At 32.2% G+C, this 22363-nt stretch overlaps 2 protein-coding genes across 3 annotated transcripts; one reads left to right on the top strand and one right to left on the bottom strand.

Moving 5' to 3' along the window:
• Positions 1-5875: 5875 nt before the first annotated feature.
• On the top strand, positions 5876-10119 carry LOC100263672 (U3 small nucleolar RNA-associated protein 18 homolog). Of its 2 annotated transcripts, none has more exons than XM_002264249.4 (2): positions 5876-6190; positions 8061-10119. In XM_002264249.4, exon 2 carries the CDS (start codon positions 8078-8080, stop codon positions 9785-9787), a length of 1710 nt encoding a protein of 569 aa, XP_002264285.1. In that variant the 5' UTR covers positions 5876-6190; positions 8061-8077; the 3' UTR covers positions 9788-10119. The 2 variants fall into 2 exon arrangements, with proteins under 2 accessions (XP_002264285.1, XP_010645232.1); XM_010646930.3 differs by having other exon boundaries at positions 8056-10119.
• A 1361-nt stretch (positions 10120-11480) lies between these two features.
• LOC100265830 (monocopper oxidase-like protein SKU5) lies at positions 11481-20131 on the bottom strand. Its single transcript, XM_002269689.5, has 9 exons — positions 19720-20131; positions 18700-18809; positions 18344-18614; positions 18116-18254; positions 14709-15072; positions 14017-14382; positions 13837-13915; positions 12488-12687; positions 11481-11931 (listed from the first exon to the last, which is right to left on the bottom strand). The coding sequence occupies exons 1-9, from the start codon at positions 19864-19866 to the stop codon at positions 11820-11822; spliced, it is 1788 nt and encodes a 595-aa protein (XP_002269725.2). The 5' UTR covers positions 19867-20131; the 3' UTR covers positions 11481-11819.
• Between the last annotated feature and the right edge of the window lie 2232 nt (positions 20132-22363).

Genomic DNA, 22363 nt, shown 5'->3' with positions numbered 1-22363 from the left:
ATATATTTTGATGATATAGTTACTATATTTCAATATTTTAAGTATTAGGGCGGTTTTTTTTCCAAATATGTGTATGGAAACACATTTTTCATCTTCTTTTTTTTTTATAATTTAAAATTTTAAAATTTTCTTGTAAGTAAGATTCTTTCAAAAAAAATTTCATCTTTTATTTTTCTTAAACTTCCATTTTCGTGTAATGAATATAAAAGGAACATGAATAGCTTGTTTTTGTTTATTAATTTATATTTTTAAAATATTATATATTATGTTATTATATAAATTTATGTTAATTTTCAAATAATACTTAGTTTTAAAGTTTTAAAATAAAATTTGACAAGAATTTCAAATTCTTAGAATATAAATCTCATATCTATTACCTTGTCAATATATGTTGGAAAAAAAATGAGTTTCCACGTATTCATGTAAAAATAATAATAAAATAAAAACCCTCTAAACATAAATTAGGTTTCATGCACTCGTTTAAAGGTATTACCTATATCATTATGAGGTAGTATCCGAATGGTCAAAGATAATATCTTTGATTAAAAGTGTATGAAATACTAATTATATTTTAAATTATTGTTTGAAATTTATATTTTATAAATTTAGGTTCCTATTTTATGATTTTGGTTTTATATAAGTGCATCGAAACCTACTTTTCCTATGTAATTTATTGTTAGTAAATATATCATACCTTAATGTCACAAAATGCTTCAAATGACCCTTCCTATGGGTTTATATAGGAAATGAGAAGTTTTTAAAGATCCTTGGAGACATCTACACTTAACTACAAAGTGGAAGAGTATGAAAGCTTCGAGGGAGGGTTAGAGATGTCCACACATCTCTACACTTGGCTAAGAGAGCATTGGAATAGTGTGGGGTGTTCTAGAATATTCCAAAGTCATCTTGTACATACCCTTGTACATAGACTAGTGTAGGAGCTTCTAGATTATTCTTGATTTGTAAAGGACCCTTTAAGGTTCTAGAGACTTTCTAAGGTGCCTATAAATAGGTTAATGTCTTATTTGGCCAAGACACCACCCAACAACCTAACCAACCAAAACAAGTGAGTTCCAAAACACTTGTAAAGCTTACTTTGAACAATAAAACTTTCATTCTTTAAATGTTACCTATTATGCCCTCTAAAGCTTCTAAGTCAGGTGCATATTAGCCTAGCAAGCTAAGCATCAGGAGTAAGATTAGATCAAGGGTCTTGACTTGTTTAAGTGTCGCACGAGCTTAGGAAAAGACTAAGTCTGTGACATTAAGGTTATAATTTTTTTTTTAATATGATATGTTGGAATTCTCAATTAAGATTTTAACTTTCAAACATGGGGCCATTATTTTTTTTTACCATATGGAATTTTCATACCATTAAATTAAACCCTTAAATTTTCAAGCATTGCAAAAAAAAAATATTTATGATAATGTACACTATGATAAATTAAATATGTACACTATGATCAATTAAATATTCCCATGACCCATTCATTTTCTTGGTATTGATATAGAGTTTGTGCATCACATCACATGGGCGTACAAGAGGAAGGTAAATTGTCACCCTTTTAAATAAGAAATATTTGAATTCAAACAATTAAAAATAAAAGTAAATTTGTCACAAAAAAGGTTGAAGATAGTCAAATATTAGCTTTCAAATCCTCGTGAAGTGTTATTGTCGAAGAACATTCAAATATAATAATTAAAATTTGATTTTCAAATAATGGGGTTAGTTAATCTAGTCTAAAAAAGGGTCCCAATTTATTAATTAGCCCAATTGAGTTTCAACTAATTAGTTAACCTAGTTTAGAGAGACTATCACAAGCTCCTATGCAACTTTCCGTATTTATCAAAACACTTTTCATGCACATAAGTGAATTTAAAACTCATACAATCCTCATAAATTGTGTTATCAAGGGCTATGAACTTAAACGGAGACCATTGGGACCCATAGAACAGTATTGACTTTCTTAGAATCTGATTCTAAAATTTAATCTCATTATAGAGAGTCAACTACACTCTAATAAACTATGCATATTATAATGAAACACTAAGTACTTTAGTCCATGACTACTATTCACTATATATAGTCTCCCTATGAATTGGTATCTATAATTTTACAAGGTGAAAGCTATCAACCTATCAAAATTACTCTATTATCTCTAAGTTGCATATCCTCCTATTATATGATCAAATGACATATTCTAACTCACTAAGAGCATATGTCAAATTCCACTAAAGGAATTACTATGACACCACACATTTCATAATTGCATATCCTTAGGATCACCTAAGGGGATACACTATCTCAAAATCTATGAGATATTATGATGTCTCTATTGAGAATACTTGTTGTTATTGATTTTCATCAACAATGACCTAGTTCATAGAGAATATATGATCGCTTTATGATTTCACCCTTAGGTTGAAGTTATTGCTAACTTTATTACAAACTCAATATTCTCTCAAGGTTGAGAGACAATATAGTATAACAGCTTAGTAAAGTCATAACTACTCGATAACCTTATATCATGACTCACCTTAGGTTCTTGTTTGAGATTGAGTCTTAGAAAGCATGACATGATGTAACAAATTAAAATTAATTTATAAATTTATTTATCTATGTTTCTTGGTTTCCCATTTATTATCTCATATTCATTAATTGGTTATCTGAGCATACACATTCATATGCCTTACATTGTATATTATTTGGGTGTATTAGGAGTTGTATAGAAGATATTATTTGGGTGCATTAGTAGTGGATAATTTGTTCACAATTAGTTCATGAATTTGGGTAATCCAATTAAGATTGTAGTGCACTACCTCTTAATTGGAAGGATGAGTTATAACTTGTCTTGATTGTGATGATGAATTTTTCATAGTGAGTGCATTAATGTGTATGGTTATACATTGGACAATATCTATAGTGAATCATAATGTAAGACTATCAATTATCATGATTCACCAAACTAATATACTGCATAGTCTTTCAACCTTTAGAGGGTGTTGAGTCTATAGTAAAATCAACAACAAACTTTAACCTATGATCGAGACTCTAATATGGTCACATATGTCTATGGATTAGGTCATTAATAATAGAGGTTGGTGACAATAAATATTCTCAATAGAGTTATTATGATATTTAAGACAGTGTGTCCTCTTGAATGATTTAAAGGACATGTGATTTAAAAAATCAAATTGGAATACATTTTGTAAAATCTCCTTTACATTAATAAAATCAAATTGAAACTTTTTGTAAATAAAATTGCATCCAAACCTTTCTTTTTAATAAAAATAAGAAAAAACGCCTTTTTAAATAAAATTGAATCAAATCATTTATTGTAAATAATATATATATATATATATATATATATATTGTAAATAAATAAATTAAAGTTACGAATTTGAATTTGTTTTTTATGTAAATAAACTCTTTTGAAACTCCTTGAAGATGTGTTGTAATATCTGAAAATAATCAAATTATGTTTAATTAATTTAATAAATCGAGTTGTAAATTCACTTATAATTTGTGTTGTGTATTTTTATAATTGGATCTTCATGAATACTTGTATATTTCTTTTCTTAGTATCCACAATTAATTAATCAATTAATCGTTATAATTCCCTTCATCTGTTTAATAAATACCTTCTTATCGATTAATAAAATATTCCTTTTACATCAAGTTTTCATATCGTCTACTTATTTATCTAACTCACCTCTAATGAAAAAAATGGTTTTATTAATCAATAAGGGTGCATTTTGTTCGTTGACAATGAATAGTTAATAATAGGAATTATGTTTTTAGAAATAATTTTTAAAAATATAATAGATTTAAAATTTTTGTTATAACATTTGATTGAAGTTGAGAATTTGAAAGTTTTGTCAAATTTTTACTATCTTAAATTTAAAGATTAATTTCATTCACTTTCCTTGAGGTTTTGATTAAATACACCTATGTTTCATTAGTTTGAAATTTCATCAAATACTTCTTTTATTATTCTTATTTCTAATTTTCACTTACCTCTCATTTTACTCAAAATAAGGAAGACATGTGATAAAATTTCAAACTAGATATATTTAAATAAAATCTTAGGAGAGGTGAATGAAATTAACCCTAAATTTAAAAATTTTAGTAATCCATTTTAATAACATTAATTAAGTTCCTATCTTTCACAAGAGGGTTTCTCCATTTTATATAGGACTTCCTAAGTTTTTTTCTAAATAAAAAATGTTGAAGTTGGATTTGAGTGTCTAAGTGGATCGATTTGACCTGACACAATAAAATGAGAAATAGGGAAAACAATTTATGAGAGTTAGAATCGTCTAGAAAACTCTCTCTCAGTGTTGAAGTTGGGTTTGAGTGTCTAAGTGGGTCAACCTGACTTGACACAAAAAAATGAGAAATAAGGAGAACAGTTTCTGAGAGTTAAAACTGTCCAAAAAATACTATATAATTAGAATAAAAAAATTATAGATCTCTCTCTCTTAGAAAAATCTTATAAGAACACACTTTTCGAAGAAAGTTTCTTCTTTTGAATTTCTTTTTTTTTATTTTTCTTGTAAAAACAAAGGTTAAGACATTTATGCTATAAAAATCTAGGGGTTCTCAATTTTTTTTGTAGTTTTATTCATGATATTGATTAGTGAAACAATCAATTTAAACTTTCGGCATTTCAAAAGGTAACCTAAAAGCCTTACTTTAATGATAATGTGTATCCAAATGTCATCTAAATTATCTAATAACAAAGAAAAAAAATGAACTTGGTAATGAATTTGAAATTTATTAGCGATGAAGACATCTACAATAATTGGAGTCAACTTGAAGAATGGAATCTTGACTAAATTTTTGGTGCGATCTGCTCTGGGCTATACATATGTTTCACTAATACACTTTTTGAGACCAATTATTGTAGATGTCTTCATAGCTAATACTTATGATGGAGAAAAGACAAAACCTTAAGTGCTTGAGAAGTCTCCCTTTTTTTTTTTTCTTTTTCTTTTTTTAATTATTATTAAGTTACAAAGATTTAATTATAATTATTAAATGGTAAAATCAATAATATATATATATATATATATATATATATATAATTTGAAAAGTTGTTCCTAAAATACCCAACAAATTCCTAATTGGAATTGGGACCTATCCAAAAACAATCATATGATGAAAAAATTATTAAAGATAGACATTTCTTATTTTTGTTTAAGAATGTACATATAGTTACTTGATTTTTTGTTTCTTATTTTTGGGTCCAACTGATAAATACTTTCCCTTGGATGAATGGAATTACACAAATTAATATTTGTAATGGAAAAAAACATTTTTGTATTTATTCTTCAAATTAATTAAATACTTAAATTAAAGAATTCATTTCCTTATAGACATTTGATGAGATAATTAAATACTTTTCCCTCTTCACTCAAACTATAATTCATTGTTCGGCTTTCGGTCAAATAAACTCTATCAAGAATTGATTTTGATATGATTTATAATATCAGCTATATATATATTTAAAAAAAAATATAAAAAAACATATTTTCACATATTCATATAAAAATAATTACAAAACAAAAATCTTCTAAAAATAATTCAAGTTTCATATTTTCATCGTTGAAAGGTGGTGTTAGGATGGTCAAATGTAATATAAATATCATTTTTTTTTACGGACATGATAAATCGATAACATGGTACTCTGAAGATGTATGCTTATTTTGAGCCTATTGTAACGAATTAGAATCTTCCCTAAAAATCCTTGTGGCCGGTTACAATTTGGGCTGTAGGTCCAAGGCCTTGCTCGAAATTTTTGGGCCAGTGAGCATCTAAACCCGGCCCAAGAATAACCATTCTTCTAGGGCTAGGCTATGTGATGTTACGCCCATAGCATTCGGGATATAAGTTTGGCCCGTAAATCGAACTTGAGCCTGCCCGAAAGTTTTGGGGCCAAAGTATCTAAACCCTAGCTAAACCACAGCCACCTCCTCGGCAGCAGTTTCATGAAGTCGTGCCGGTTGCATTGCCGGCACCGTGTTTCTGATGTGATAAACCCTAGCTAAACCACAGCCACCTTATCGATAGCTCTTTCATGAAATCGTGCCGGTAACATCTCCGGCCAATGTCGAGGCTCTAACGCGGGAAACCAATAGCTCTTCAACGGAGCCGTGTAGGTCCTCTACATCCTCTATCTATCAGCAGGTACCCAAAATGTTGGTTTTCTAGATTGAGATTTGTTTGTTTGGATGCTGGAAAAATGAAGCTAGATAATTTTAATAGTCTGAGAAAGTTATGGTATATGATGCTGTGATGATTGTGTTGTTGGGTTAGATGAGACTAGACTCATATCCATACTAGACTCAGAAGCATCCTAAAGTAGTTCCTCAATGTCACATCCATACTAGACTCATAAGTCTTCTAACAATGCCTCATCCATGCATGGAGCAATTAGTGGTTTACTCTTTTCTTGATATTAGGATCTGATTGTAGACTAATTTCACTTGAGAGTTTGAGATGGATTCAGTAAATTGTGAGAGGTGTTGCTTGAACTTTATCCAGAAGTCTATATTATGTCAGTAGGTTCTTTTAAAAAACCACCTTCATACATGGAGAACATTAGTGTTTTATTCTGTACTTGACATGAGGAATGGGTTAATGATTAAATTTCATTTGAGTCTGCAATAACAGGTTTGAGAAAGTTTCAACTAACGGATGGGCATAATGGTAGAAGTGCTATCAGTGGAAGTTTAATCACTGAACTATACTCAAATGAATTTAAGACCTTGACACATGCCTATACAATATCCCAGTCTTTTGAGAACTTGTCAAATTTCAGTTAGAAGGCCCTGGTGAAATTTGTTAACTTTAAAAGTTATGTTTCAGTAATTACATCTATGGGTTTAAAATAAAGCTCATGGAATTCGGGACTAGGTTTTGAGCCTACTAGAATCAGTTCCATACCATTCTTGTCTTATTTGCAGTCAATTAAGAGTCCGTTTGATAATGATTTTAGGAAGTATTTCTAATATTTCAAACACTTGAATTTTTTTATCATTCAAGTGCTAAAAAGTCTAAAAACGTTTTCTAAAATCAGTGTCAAACGCATTCTAAGTCAATATCTGGTATTTTGCTAAACAGTTTTCCCCTTGGTTTTCTGTAAAAATGTTTTGGCTTGTTGTCTTCGTAAAATCTAATCTTGGTTTGCATGTAATCCTGCTAAGTTAAGAAGACCACCTATTGACTATGATGGAGTTGCACCAAACAATACACAAGATGCCCAAGTTCTGACTCTTGAGATATCTTTAGGCTAGTTGTTTCACAATTGGATAAAAAATGATTGAGATTGCTATTTTGAAAGCACAGCAATGAGCTTCAAAGAATTGAAAATATCTATGATATTTTCAAATTTAAACATGTAGCTTTTGGTCTTTATTCTATTTACTTGCATTTCCTGTTTATTTAAATCTAATACCTTGCTAGTCTAAGCATGTAAGTTTGTGAGGTTGCTACTCTTGTGCCCTCCTTATGTGGGGACTCAAACCCAAATGTCCAAAAAATTAGCACCTATTCATTTTTTTTGAAAATTCTAGTACACAGTAATCCATTCATTTAATATAAAACTCTGCCCAAACTTAGGTAGCTTCAGTGTTCAGTCTGAAACATACCCAGGGCTAGCATGGGATTCCAATCTCCCTACCAGATGGGGATGAATTTTGCTCAACTTGACTGGCTGGGTGGGGAAGGGGGGTGACCCATCCCAAATCCTCCCCATTGACATCTTTAGATCCACAGTTTATTTATTTATTTGGTATTCTCTTTTTGTAAATGTCCTATAGCTTAATAAAATAGGTTTATATGCTGGAGCCTGGACATGTTAAAAAATTTAACCATGTATGGTTGCTCTATTTGCCCTGATTTTCATTTATTTGGTGATTTGAAATGATAAAGTTGAACTTGATTAGCCTGAAATGTTTCACCACAATTTTGTCATATTGTCTTTTTAGTTTGTCTTTTCAAAGCCAGGGACTGGGATGTAAATGTCTGTCTTATTTTGCTTGTTTTTGCAGCACAGGCCTTCATCTTCCCACAATGAGTTTAATTTCTCAAAATATTCTCCCTAAGAACCGAATCAATAAGACTAAAAGGGAGGATATTGATATACCTTCACCTCTGGAAGGAAATGAAGATATTGAAGACAGAAAAGAATTGGGTCCTGATACTTCAAGGATCAAGAGGAGAAAGAAAGAACGCAAAGAAGAGGAAAAGCAACTGGAAGTTGAGCAGGAAAGAGAAATGAAGAAGCTGGAGAACCTTTTGTTTGGATCTCTCTATGCCCCAGTTGAATTTGGAAAGGGCGGTGAGGAAGAAGTGCGAGATATGGTAGAGAAGGATTCCGCTTTGTTCTTCACAGATCGATCTGCAAACAGCTCTGTGTCTGTTTATGAGGAGGATGCGGAATTACCAGAGGAAAGTAATGATGAAGAGGACACAAAGCAAAGGAAACCTGTCTGGGTGGATGAAGAAGAGGAAAGGACCAATATAAATATAGCTAAAGTCAACAGATTGAGGAAGCTAAGGAAGGAAGAGGATGAGAGTGTGATTTCTGGTTCAGCGTATGTATCACGATTGAGGGCTCAGCATGCAAAGCTGAATCCAGGCACCGAGTGGGCCCAACTTGATTCACAGTTAAGGGACTGCAGCTCATATGATGATGAATCATCAGATGAAGAAAATGGTGCAGTCGTAGCCCCAGGTTACAAGGATGTTGAAGCTGTTGATGATATCCTTCGGACAGATGAAGACCTGATAGTGAAAAGCAGTACAAAATTATTGCCTGGGCTTCTGGAATATTCAAGGCTAATAGATGCGAATGCAGAGGATCCTTCCAATGGTCCTATTAATTCAGTTCAATTCCATCGTAATGCTCAGTTGCTCCTCACTGCTGGATTAGATCGAAGACTCAGATTTTTTCAAATTGATGGCAAACGGAACACCAAAATACAAAGCATCTTCCTTGATGATTGCCCTATTCGAAAAGCGTCTTTCTTACCTGATGGGTCTGAAGTTATTATAGCAGGAAGAAGAAAGTTCTTTTATAGCTTTGACTTAGTGAAAGCAAGAGTGGATAAAATAGGACCCTTAACTGGTAGGGAGGAGAAGAGCTTGGAAGTTTTTGAGGTTTCCCCTGATTCTGGTACCATTGCCTTTGTGGGCAATGAAGGTTGTATCTTGTTGGTTTCATCTAGAACAAAGGAACTGATTGGAACAGTTAAGATGAATGGAACTGTTCGTTCTCTAGCTTTTACTGATGATGGGAAGCAACTATTGAGCTCTGGGGGTGATGGGCATATTTACCACTGGGATTTGAGAACAAGGACTTGCTTCCATAAAGCTATTGATGAAGGCTGCATAAATGGTACATCTCTTTGTGCTTCCCCAAATGGAGCTCTGTTTGCTGCCGGTTCATCCAGTGGGATTGTGAATGTGTACAATAAAGAAGAATTTTTAGGTGGGAAGAGGAAACCAATCAAAACCATTGAGAATCTAACCACCAAGGTGGATTTTTTGAAATTCAACAATGATGCTCAGATATTGGCTATTAGTTCAAGCATGAAGAAGAACAGTTTAAAGTTGATACACATACCATCCTACACTGTATACTCAAACTGGCCTCCACCAAACCGAACCCTGCATTATCCCCGTTGTTTGGATTTTAGTCCCGGTGGAGGTTTCATGGCAGTGGGAAATGCAGCTGGAAAAGTGTTGCTCTACAAGCTGCACCATTACCAGCATGCATAGAGCAAATGACTCTGATACCTGGCACAAACAAGCTTGGTTTGGTTCAATTTTCTCATGCATTTCCCCTACTCGTTACTTACAGGGTAAGACTGATATTATTTCCCAAAGTTCCATATCTTACATTGAAATATGTAGGTAGTTTATATTCAACTCGGTTTATGTCAACAAATACAAAAATTTTGAGTGTTGTAGTTCCTATCTGTAGGGGCAGTCTCATGAGAGGAATTTTGATTTATGATGGCACATTTACTTTCTCAATTTTGTAGTGTCAAGTGTTTGAACTCCAAAAGATCAGTTCTATAGATTGTAGTCTAGTTTTGATGGCCCTATAAGAACTTGTTTGACAGTGATTTTACAAAGTTTTTATAATATTTTTAACATTTAAAATTTTTTATAATTCAAGTATTAGAAATGTTAAATATGTTTTCTAAATTCATTATCAAACATATTTTAAGTTGTTTATCTTAATATATTCATTGGCTTGCATATTTGTTATTAAGTTATACTCTTATTAACTTTTATATGCATTTGTTATATTTTAGGTTACAAATTTAGATGTACTCCAGACTTTTTACTCAATGGGTTTTAAATAATTATTAAAACCAATTAAGAGTACGTTGTTAGTGATTTTAGGAAGTATTTTTAGTTTTTTTAACACTTAAAAATTTTCATTTTTTAAATATTAAAGATGTTAGAAATATTTTTTAAAATCACTGTTAAACACACTCTAAGAGTACGTTTGATAGTGATTTTAAAAAGTATTTATAATATTTCTAATGTTTGAAAAATAAAAATTTTAAATATTAAAAAAACTAAAAACACTTTTTAGAATTATTCTCAAATACACTTTAAGAATTTGTTTGATAGTGATTTTAGAAAGTACTCTTTTGCTTGAAAAAATGTTTTTGAAAAAAAAAAAATAGGTGTTTCATAAAATTTTAAAAACACTTTTAAAAATTTGGAAAACCACTTATGGTGTTAAAAATTTATTTGTAGTGTTTTAAAAAAAAAAACATTTGATGGGTGATTATCCTAAAAACGTTTTTAATACTTAAAAAAAAAACATTTTTACCAAAAATATTTTGAATAGAAATATTGTCAAATTCATTCTAAGTCTATGAATTGAATTGGTTTGCGTTGAATTAATCAATCAAATAAAATTAAATTGATCTTAAACAAGTTTGGTTCTGATTCGATTTTGATTTAAACATAAAATAATTTTATTCAATAATCAATTGAATTGAACTTTTTGCACATTCCCTAGTTGTTAGATCTTGGCCATACTTCTTTAAAAATTTTAGTGGATTTGGGAAGGGGACTCTGATTGAGAAGCAAAATTAAATTTTGATATCCGGACATCAAGGCGTTAACGTTATTAGGCACTAGTGCCAAGAATTATTCCATACCCAACCAAATGCAAATTTCTTAAAACTATAAACAAAGCCTCTAAAACCTTGTTTGAGATATCATTTCATTTTTGTATTTAATAGGAAAAAAAAAAAGAAGTAATAAAATTGATTATGATATTTTAAAAAAATTTAATTAAATAAAATTTTCTTTCCACATGCTGTTTGAAGAAAAGCATTGTCTGCTTCTTCAAGAAGCAATAGATCATGTTGGAAAGCCCATAGATGGCAGACATGTCATAAACCCGAAAAATGGATGATTGGATTAAATTAGAGCTCTCATATCATGTTGAACTATCAATTTTCATAAAAACTTAAAAATTGTTCGAATTTAGACCCGCAATATATATCAAGATATTACAAACACAATGCCATTTGCTGCTTCTTCAATGCAACTAGTTATTAACTCTTCTGAGCCCCTATTATGTAAGTACATATCATACAATACCAAACATTACAATTAAACCATACATACCAATGATACTCCTTTGCTTGATTGCTCTTTCAGTAGAACCGAACCTCATCCATATGCTTGAGTTTTTCTCTCTTTCATGTCTCATGGATTTTCATATTTCTCATCCGGTGATTCGACTTGGCAGTCCTATGGCAGTTTTACTGCCAATTGGTTAGCTGCTAATGAAAGCTGTGATCAAAGCTGTGATCAAAGCAAACAAAATTGTTCTTCTTGTGATGGTAAGGGGTGGTGCACCGGAAAACCTGACTCTTTGAGACCGGTCCCTGGCAAAGAGGGAGAAAATAAACACAATGTATTACCAAAATGGGAATAATGTGCCATCTAAGTAAGTATTTGAAAATATTTTCAATAACAGTTCCTAAAAAATTTTAAGAACAGTTCTTCAAAATAGTTCTCTATTTTATTTTTTTTTAAGAATAAAATTTTGTTCAGGAACCCAATTCTAAAAAATTTGTTCTAATAAGCCAACTTGTTTTGAAAATTGATTCTCAAAAAATTGCTTTTAGTAAAAAAGTTTATCAAATGTGTACTTGGAATTGGAAAACTGTTCTTAGTTCTAAAAGAGCAAAAACTTGTCTTTCAAAACAGTTGCCAAACTGACCTTCATTCCCTCCAAACATTCCTACAGATAATTCTTAAACAACTAATACAAAGTTTTTATGAGACATCCCAAAGATCTATAGAATTGAAAAGGCATACCAAGTGAGGCAAAATTTAATCCTAAATCAACCCAAGTGAAAAATATTCAATCCAGAAATTTTCAAATTGTTATAATTCAAGAATATGACAAAAGGGTAGCTGAGTTTTTGAAAATCTTACTTCTGTAATGATGAGAGTACACCACAATAGATGGCGTTATCAGGCAAAGGAAGCTCAGTTTTGTCGGTGATCTCTGGATTCACAACATTCACATAAACTTCTTGACCCAGATACCAAGTATTAAGATTCTCAGTGCGGAGGTTCCAAATGCCGACGTTGTCAAGAGAGACTAAAATGGCAGTCCAAGCTCCAGGAAATACCTGTAATCAGGTCATAAACAAGTTGGTTCATAACACACCATCAACTAAAATCTATCTATTCAAGCAAGATATATATACTGTGAATTTAAATTCTAAGCTTTCAGGAAATTGAGAACTCAATTATGGTAAGTGCTTAACAATTACAACAACTGTGACAAAATGAAGGAACAATTTTGTTTCAAACTTTGGATTTTGTGTATGGGCTCTAGAGCCTTCATAGATAATACAAGGTCCATTCCTAAATTTGTTTTGTCTGATCAAACAATAGAGCCCTTGTAGATTGAAACAGGATTGTTCAGGGTACAAGAGTTAAGGTTAAGATATAGTGATTGGGCTTTTAATCTCAAGTGACGAAACTAATTCATTCAAAACCAAGATTACATTGTATATTGAAATGGATATAATAGATGAAATGGATATAATAAATTCTTGTTTCACTATGAGGACTTTAGAGCTCATTTGAGAACGCAAACTGGCCTCAATCACTTCCCTAAATGCAAAGCCATGTTTCTATAGAATTAGGATCACATTTTGATGAGAAAAATTCCACTAGAGTAAAGTCTTTCTTTTCCTTCCTCTTAAAGTATATTCTTTTAGATGGAACTCAAAATCTGAGCTGTGAGGTGGCAGATGCCATGGAAATGAATCATTCCATTATGCTTGACTTGGCACTAGAAATAATCCCTTTTCATTTTATGCAGAAATGAGTAATCTGTTGGGTGGTTGAGAATTCAAATTCTGTGGAGTGTGGAGAGCCCATAGACATTATACCTTTATTAATCTATACAAGTCTGGTGTTTTTTTATGGGGTTTCAATCCAAAATGAATGGTTCTAGGCAGGGAGGGGAGCAACCATGAAGTGTAGATATCTTTTGTTTGTCATTGACTATATCTCAAGTGAAGAAACAGAGCTATAAAAACCTAATCTTGAAACAAACCAGGTGATGAAATAGAAGCTCAAGAAATAGAATGGACAAACACAGTAGCTTTCCATTTTGGAAAGACCAGTTTTGGCTGTGAAGTCCATTTCCACCAATAAATAACCACTTTCTTAATGCCCTGGGGAGAATGCAAGCCGACAAAGTACCAAAACACAGATGACAGTTGTAATATATGAGCCTCTGGAGCCAAGTTCCAAGAAAGGAATACCTGTGTTGTGCATCGGGCAACTCCATCCCATTTGTTGTAAGTGCCTCTGCTATTCTCTGTCCACACTCCGTAATCCATACTACAGTCAGAATGAGAAGTTATTGATATCATATTTCTAGTTTTGAGTTCCATGAATTAGGAAAAGAGAGAGACAGAATAATATCAAAATATCAAGCTTACCCCACAACAAAGAATGCATAACCATCCAAATGGTAGCTCTGAACAGTGGTATCATTGTTCTGGAATATGATTTCCATAAAACCTCGGTAAGTACCATTGATTATGGATGTGTCGACCTTTGGAGGTCGGTTCATCAGTCTATTTGGGAAATCAATCTTGTAAATCCCTGGAATGTTAAACTGCTGCGCAAGCTTTAGGGGTGTTGAAGGTGCTAAATAAGAAATACCATTAAGGGTGGTGCGATACTTTCCGTCTATAAGTTCTGCAGGTCTGTTAAGGAGGACATACACATCAGTGACAGTGATCTGGCCATATCTGAAAGATCCCTGTGGATTTGGACGAGCAGCACCAGCAGAGACATTCCATCTAAGGATTACACAAGAATGTATAACAGTCAGCCCAGACTATTGAGTAGAGCTAAAAAAATAAGAGTAAATATTAGAAACATTCCCTGAGTTTTTGTAATAGCATCATATACTTCTCCTCCCCACGACATTGGTGAACCTCAGCAGTTGAAAAGACCAACTAGTCACAGATTCAAGAATCAACAAACACTTAAAGCATGAGTATATCCATCTTTCCAAACCGCTTAAAACATATCTATAGACGAAAATTTTGAAGTGGGGAGGTCAGTAAGATTTCCAGGAAGGTTTCTGATATTTACCCCCAACAGAAACAAATTTAACTACAACCTTATAGATCTTGCTTGATTCATTGAGAAAAACGTGTCAAGATCATTAGGAGGATCAGGAAGAGGACCTGAAGCAGGTCCCTGAGAATTGGAGTAATGCAAGATAGCAACTCCAGTAGCTTTAGCCCAAGCAGATGAATTGACAAACCGAGGACTGGCAACCATGTAGTAATCACTGCTAGCATTTTGATCCATTGTTACCAAGAATGAGTATGATTGACCAACATGAATATCCATGTTCGTGTAATTCTGCTGAACCGTGTATGATCCTTCAGTCTCTACAAGAAGTAAATTATGGTTTTGGATTCTGAAATTCAAGCTAGTTGCAATACCAACATTATGCACCCGGAGGCGGTATGTTTTCCCTGTTTCACAAAAAAGAACCAATTTACTGAAAGTGCAATAAGAGGAAGCCGAAAATGCGTTTTACAATTAGTAAAATATTATGGCCAAAATGCAAATGTTCCATGTGATGTTATAGGTTCTTTCAATTTAGAGTCTCTTCGGTTTCATTCAAAACCACAACATCAAAGTCTATGCATGCTCAGAATCCTTTTGTCAATAAATCTTGGGAGAACATCTTGAGGAAGCCTTTTATGTATTTCTAAAGGAAGTAACTTGTAAAGTGTTGAAACATTGTTGCTATGATCAGACTTTGCTTCCAGGCATGCTCTTCTCTTCCTTGCTCCATTTACCCATGAAATTTGAGTTTCACCATACCTTGTTCAGTAGCTAACTTTTTTTTTCCCCTGATCTTCTTCATTGTGCAAAAATGGGCTGATCTGAGCAAAATCTTGATTTCAGCCATTTCAAAGGTTGCTTTCTGTTCTAAATACACTGAAGGACTGTGTCTTACCCTAAAGCCAACAGAGGAGCTCATTTAGTATAATGATCTCTTCATCTTATGAAAAGTCAGCTCTTGCTTTACAGCCAGACAATAAATATGGGGTTAAAAATTGGGAAGGCAGAAGGTCTGTTAGTGCTTAGGAGATGAGAGGAACAAGTTGAGATATGACTTACTGCAGGGAACTGTTCTTACCAGGAAATATATTTTGAGCTATATCAGAAACAAGCTTCTATCAGTAATGACTAGAGCTCTTATAGGGAACATACAGTCTTGTGCACATCATGCATTATCTGTCAAGATAGATCTATAGGCCCTTATGTCTCTGCTTCTGTGGCTTTTTCTCATGAAGCGATTAGAGTTTTTCATCAACTAATGGCTCAGATGTAACCGCTACTGCCTCTTTCATGCTATTCTAAGTCTTCCTCGTCCAGCTTCTTCTGTGTCCTCTAAACTAAACCTTTCATTCATCCTGAACTCAGGAGCTTTTGATGACACAAGCAGAGTGCCATCTCTTTTCTATTTAAAGCACTTGCTCAAGTGGGGATAAGGTTAGAGTAGCTGATGGCATAATACATTCCGGTTCCGTAAAGGTGTTAATTCAGTTACTTTCCATTACCCCTTAAGCTTGCACAAAGGGCTAGTACAAAGGCTTTCAATTGTAGTACAAATTTGTATTTCTCATACCGTGTTTTCTGGGATCTGGTCAGGAAGTAGATGACTAGTGATTATGGAAAGATGGATGGAATTTACCATCCCTAGACAGGGAATTGACATCCCTCAAGCACACTCATCAGTTTAGCAGTCAAGGTGGCTCTCCAACAGATCAATTATTTAGATTGACATAAAGTCTAAGCCCTCCTTTTCGCTTGCTCAAAAACTGTTTTCTTCTTTAATTTCAATGTTTGGTTGCTTTTAAATTTTGATGCTCATATGCAAAGTTACTAAACATTTTTTACATGAAGAGGTAGATAAACATTCTGATGTTTGAGATTCATTTTGCACCTTGTTGGCTCGGTAATAGCGGGTTATGTTTGTGGATAGCATTCTTAGGTGACAATTGTTTGTTGACTAAAATAAAAAAATAATGTTTTTTCTTGTTTCAAAAATTTCCAGGACACAGTTCCCACATAGTTAAATACCAAAACCAAAATTCTTCAATCAGATAATGGCAGAGACTAGATAGGAGGTACTGGTTCCGGCAAAGGTGTATGGAAGAAAAGGTAATAAGACCATCGCTAGTTTCCCGTTACCAAGAGGTAAATCAACAAGCTAGCAACTCTTCAAAAATCTGAGAAAGCTATCATCTCGCGCAGATCCATACCCATATCCACTGGCATCTTCACGAATTGGAGCCAACCCATACATTCCACTCCTACATCAAGACTAATATCCTGTAATATGATAATATGAATATACATATAATATTTTATGGAATAAAAAAATATATATTATATGCTATCATCTTAGATAATAGCATAATTAATATATTTGTTTTTATGCCCCTTTAATAACATATTATATGTATATTCACATCATCATATGTATGGAAGACCTTAATGGATTATTTGTGAGACAATATTTTCCACATCCCTCTCTTTTGGAGTCTATTATGAAGGAGTTCTCTGGTATTTACATAATGCATTAACACAATTTGAGGGTAAGGGAATTATCCAGGAGGTTAGCAAATAGCATTCAAAACCATACTCTAAACACTATAAAACAAAAGGAATTATTCATCTTTGTAAACATCCAAATGCACCCTCAGTAATTACAAATAAAAGATTTTCTCAGGGCATAAATGGACATCCCATGGAAATTGAAGGCCTCTATTCTGTTCCATATATTGTTAAAAGATAACATTCCATGGTCTAAAATAGGGGAAATGGAATCCATCACCAGAACCGATGGTAAAGAATCAAGGTCAAGTTTTCCTGAGTCAAGAATCTCAACTTCTTTTACCATCATTTTTGAGATAACTGCTATTTTTCTTCATTGGCCAGGATCATGGTGATGGATTTCTGTCTCTCTATTCAGACATAATGGGGCCATTAGGCTATGTTTGGTTCTTAAAAAGTTTTAAGGAAAGAAAATAGAGAAGAAAAGTAGAAGGGTAGAAAAAGGTAAGAAAAAAATTATAAAATTTTTCTCTTGTTTGGTTGTCCATAGAAAAGTTCAGGTAAAGAAAATCAAATTGTTAAAGAATGCACTTTCCCCAAATTTTTTTTAGGTAAAATAGGGAGGAAATTTTTTTATTATTTTTTTACCTTTTTCCACAGTATCCAAATGTAAAAATATCTTTCTCCTTCAACTCTTTTTTCTCTTTCTTTAGTACTTTCTGAGAACCAAACATAGCCTTAATTTTTGTAGAATATCCAAACACACTAAATATCAGCATACTTCTAGAAGACTTTCCATTATAAAAAATTCCAATCTTTGTAGAGACATCTGATTCACCCAAGTAACTGATGCTTCTATTAAGAGAAATAGCGAGAACAATCTCAAAAATATAAACATAGTTAAATCAAAGAATTAAGGACCATATAAACATCCCTTATAGTTACCTGGTTCAACATTTATCGTATGATAGCCAATACCATCAGGAACAAGTGCCTGATCATAACGATAAGGCCCTAGTCCGTTAAACAGAATGGCATCAGGAACACCGAGGTCAATTCCATTTTCTACATCTTTCCGAAGTTCCTGTTGCCACACAGAAGACATTAAGACCTCAGAAACCAACTAGAACAGCGAGTATTCACCAGAGGCAGCAAGATAACATGTACACTGACCTTATGGCTCTTTGTATACCAGTCACCAATAAAGATTGTAATATCCCCATCTGGTGTCCCGAAGGGAACTGGAATAACATTTCTGTTGTTGATGACGATTCCACCATATCCACCTGAAGCTCTCTGGAAGTTTAAGGAAGCAAAATAAAAGAAACTCCCTATTTGATCCTTAACCTGAAATTCATATGTCCAATTCCAACCAGCGGGAATCGGACAATTTGTTCCCAAGACACCATCTTGCCAAGAGTTTTTCCTATGTTGTATGCCATTCCTGCATTCAATAACAAGCATAATCAAACATCATCATCAACATTGTCACTCGATGTTCCAATGTATAATTCACCTTTCATGTATACCATGTGAGAAGCAATGGCTCATCAAGGTCGTTCTTGATGTTGATAACCACATTCCAGTTGGTAGTGACATTGAGAATTGGTCCTGGAAACTGCCCGTTAACTGCAATCACCTGGGATAATTATTCAAATCAGAAAGCAGCCAACGACACTATCACCGTATGGTACGAGTTCCACAGTAAAACAAAAATTGAACCAACAAGAAAGTAAAAGGATAGAGAGGAAGAGAAACAGGAATCCTCTGAGCGAACTTCTAGGATATCATAAAGTGAGTGTAGCTAAATTGCTGATATAGAGATTGATGATGCTTCTCAAAGTAGACAAGCCAATAAAGCCTGACTAGAACCCAATACCGAACCTTCAGTCTCAGAGTAAATGCAGTATGACTTGGATACTACTATCAAACTAGGAAAACAAAACAGAACTCGACAGAAATGAAACTAATCGAGGGGAATTTATACATTGTGTTTCATCCACAATTCAAGAAATCCATTGAAAATAGAGCAGCATTACTAATAAAAATATTGCCACATACACAAAAATCCACTCAGGAAAGTAGCCTTTCTCATCAAAACATTGCCACATAGCCACATAGTTGCCATGAGGTTGTATTAATCCTGATTGAATTTTACTTTCTATAACTAAATTTAGGATAATTTAGGGTTTGATTAAGTTACAAAGATGTCGTTGTCATGGAATCATCGCACATGCATATAAAGGGTCCAAATAGTTTCTCCGCTTTGGCCCATGAAAATGATAACACCATTAAACTGAGAAAGATGGTTGTCTATGATAGAATCAGACCCACATAGATACACATCAATAAATGAAGGGTTTGGACCTCAATTGGGAAACAAGCAGATTTCTTCCAAATTTAGAAGGTGGAAAGCAGTATACTACTATTTCAACAACTTCTTCAACTAACCCATGTTGCGATTCCCGCAAAAACAAACGGATTTTACAGAGAAGAGAGATAAGAGAGAGAGAGAGAGAGAGAGAGAGAGAGAGAGAGAGAGAGAGTACCTGCTGCTTAACCCCAAATGGTGAAGCTGTGATGTAAGAGACCTTCCAGTCATAGAACACAAACGGGTCTTCTGCAAAGGCATAATTGAAGATGGAGAGAAGGATGAGAGAGGAGAAGAGGGAAGCTGAGTGGAGGGTGGAGAGCATTGGATCCCTCTGTGAAACAGCAGAGAGAGAAAGGAGGGGAAAAAGAGGGGGAAGAGAGAAGAAGAATGTTGTATTTGATGTTTGCTTTGGGGTAGTGGGAGGAGCTGTAAGCCGTAAAGGATCACATGGAAAGCAGTCAGTGTAGACAGGACTCGGGGCCCCATGTTCTGTATTTCTTGAGAATTGAGCCTTCACTGCCAAATTTATACTGCCCCACTCTCTGTAATTCCTCTTCAACGGCTTCACTCTTGAATCCAACTGTTCATCTGGGTAGATCTGTGATGGAAAATATTGTCCCTTTTGAGCTGTTTTTACATTATATCATGCTTAATTCACACAATTATTCTTAGAAAATTTGAAAATTCTTTTAAAAATTAAGATGATATATTTTCTAAAATATTATTACTAAAAATTATAATTGATTAAATAATTTTGAATTCAAATAGAATATAAAATAAAAAAACACTATTTTCCCTGCTTCTCTACTTTTTAATAAAATTACTATACAAACATGAATGGAAGTTCTTAAATACCAAGCTTATAAAATAAGCTTTCTGACTTTAAAAAATTACTCCAAACAGGACCTTAACAGTGAAGTTTGCATCATATTTGGATCTAAAATTATAACTAAATAGAAAAATATTTAATATGGTGGATGACCTTTATATATATATATATATATATATATATATATATATATATATATATATATATTAAAAAAATAAATTTTTTCTTTTTAATTTTATTATGAAAAAAAAGAAAAAAAAATTAAATATAATTAAAAAATTATATATTTTAAAATTATTTAATTTTATATAATAAAGAAAAATAAGATAAATGAATTTAAAAAAACATGTAGAAATAATTCGTTGATTTTAAATTTATTTTTTATTTTTCTTTATTTTTATTTCCTTCCATCTTTTCTCTCCATTTTCTTTCACCTATATTTTATCTAAATTTTTCTAAGAACCAAACATAATTTAAATATGCTACTTTATGGTCTTATTTTCCTTTTTGAGGGAGGATTTTTTTTTTTTTTTCAAAATTTTCATAGTGAGGAATTTTTTTTGAGAAGACAATTTTAATATGCAACTTTTAAAAATAGGGTTTGAATATGATTTTTATTGAAAATTGAAAATTATTTTTTTAAAAGACAATTTTAACAAGAATTTAAAATAAGAGAATCGGCTTATTAAAAATCCTGTTATTCATTAAAAAAAAAAAAATTAGTCATGGTTTCTTCAATAATATTATTTACAAGATACCACTAAAAGACAAGAATTTAAAGTGATCATAGAAGCAAGCAAAAGTATTTTTTATTGCATGAAAAATTATATTATATTTATTTTTATAATTTGCAATTAAAATATTTTTATTTCAATTTATTTCATTTTAACTGAAGTATTTTCTATAGCCAAGCCCTTAGGACTTTTTGTGAGGACTCAAACCGTGTTGACCACCCGAGGATAACTAACATTGGATGAAGTAAGAATATGATGAGTGGTAAGATTTGAAAAAAAAAATACTATTAAAATTAGAATAAACTATTAAATCAATGGAAAAAGAAATACAATTTTTACTATTTTTATCAACCATGTTTTCAATAGATGAAAAAGAGAATTTTGTCCTTAGTTCATTAAATATCATCTTTTTATTAATTTTTTATGACTTATTACTTAATTTTTAAAAAATTTTACAAAAAAAGCAAAATATTTTACTTTTTTTTAAATGAAAAAAACTATATTTTTAAAACCCCTTAAACCATTACTACAACACCCCAACTCCCAAACCTCACCTCGTCACTGTGCAGTTCGATTGCCCACTGGTTCCACACCCATTACCAACGTCCAATTTTTTCAAGATAATTTATTCCTCCATTTCTCTCTCCATCTCCATTTAGGTTTCTCAAGGTGTAGATTTCTCTTCTTTTTTTTTTATTGTTTTCTTTAATAAATTAGTGATTGGGTATGTCACCAACAAACTGACTTTTCACAGAAATTTTGATGATTTATTTCAAAATTTTCCTTGAATTTAAGGTTGATATTATTTTAAAAAAAAAGGTTTAGGCTATGTTTGGTTTCCGGAAAATTTGAGGGAAAATGCGAGGGAAAGAAAATACAAAGGAAAAGTAGAAGGAAAGAAAAAGTGAAGGAAAATAAAAAAATAGATTAAAAGTTGATAAATTATTATTTTTGTTACTTCAAACTCATTTTATTTATTTTAACTCATCAATATAAAGATTAAATAATTTATAAATACATAAGTTTTTAATTAGTTTTAATTATATTTGATTTTCTTTGACATTATTCATAGGACAACCAAACATGAGAAAATCATTTTCCTTAGCGTTTTTTTTTCTTTCCTTTGTACTTTCAGGAAACCAAACATAGCCTTAGAGTCCTAATTGGGACATAGATTAAAATAAAGAGATGATTTTTATAATTTAAATTGGCTTGACCTTCAACTTCAACTACTAAGCTAAAATAATAAACAAAAA

Source organism: Vitis vinifera, chromosome 7 (genome assembly GCF_030704535.1).
Source record: "Vitis vinifera cultivar Pinot Noir 40024 chromosome 7, ASM3070453v1".
Taxonomy (NCBI): Eukaryota; Viridiplantae; Streptophyta; class Magnoliopsida; order Vitales; family Vitaceae; genus Vitis; species Vitis vinifera.
This window is presented reverse-complemented; position numbering and strand designations above follow the sequence as displayed.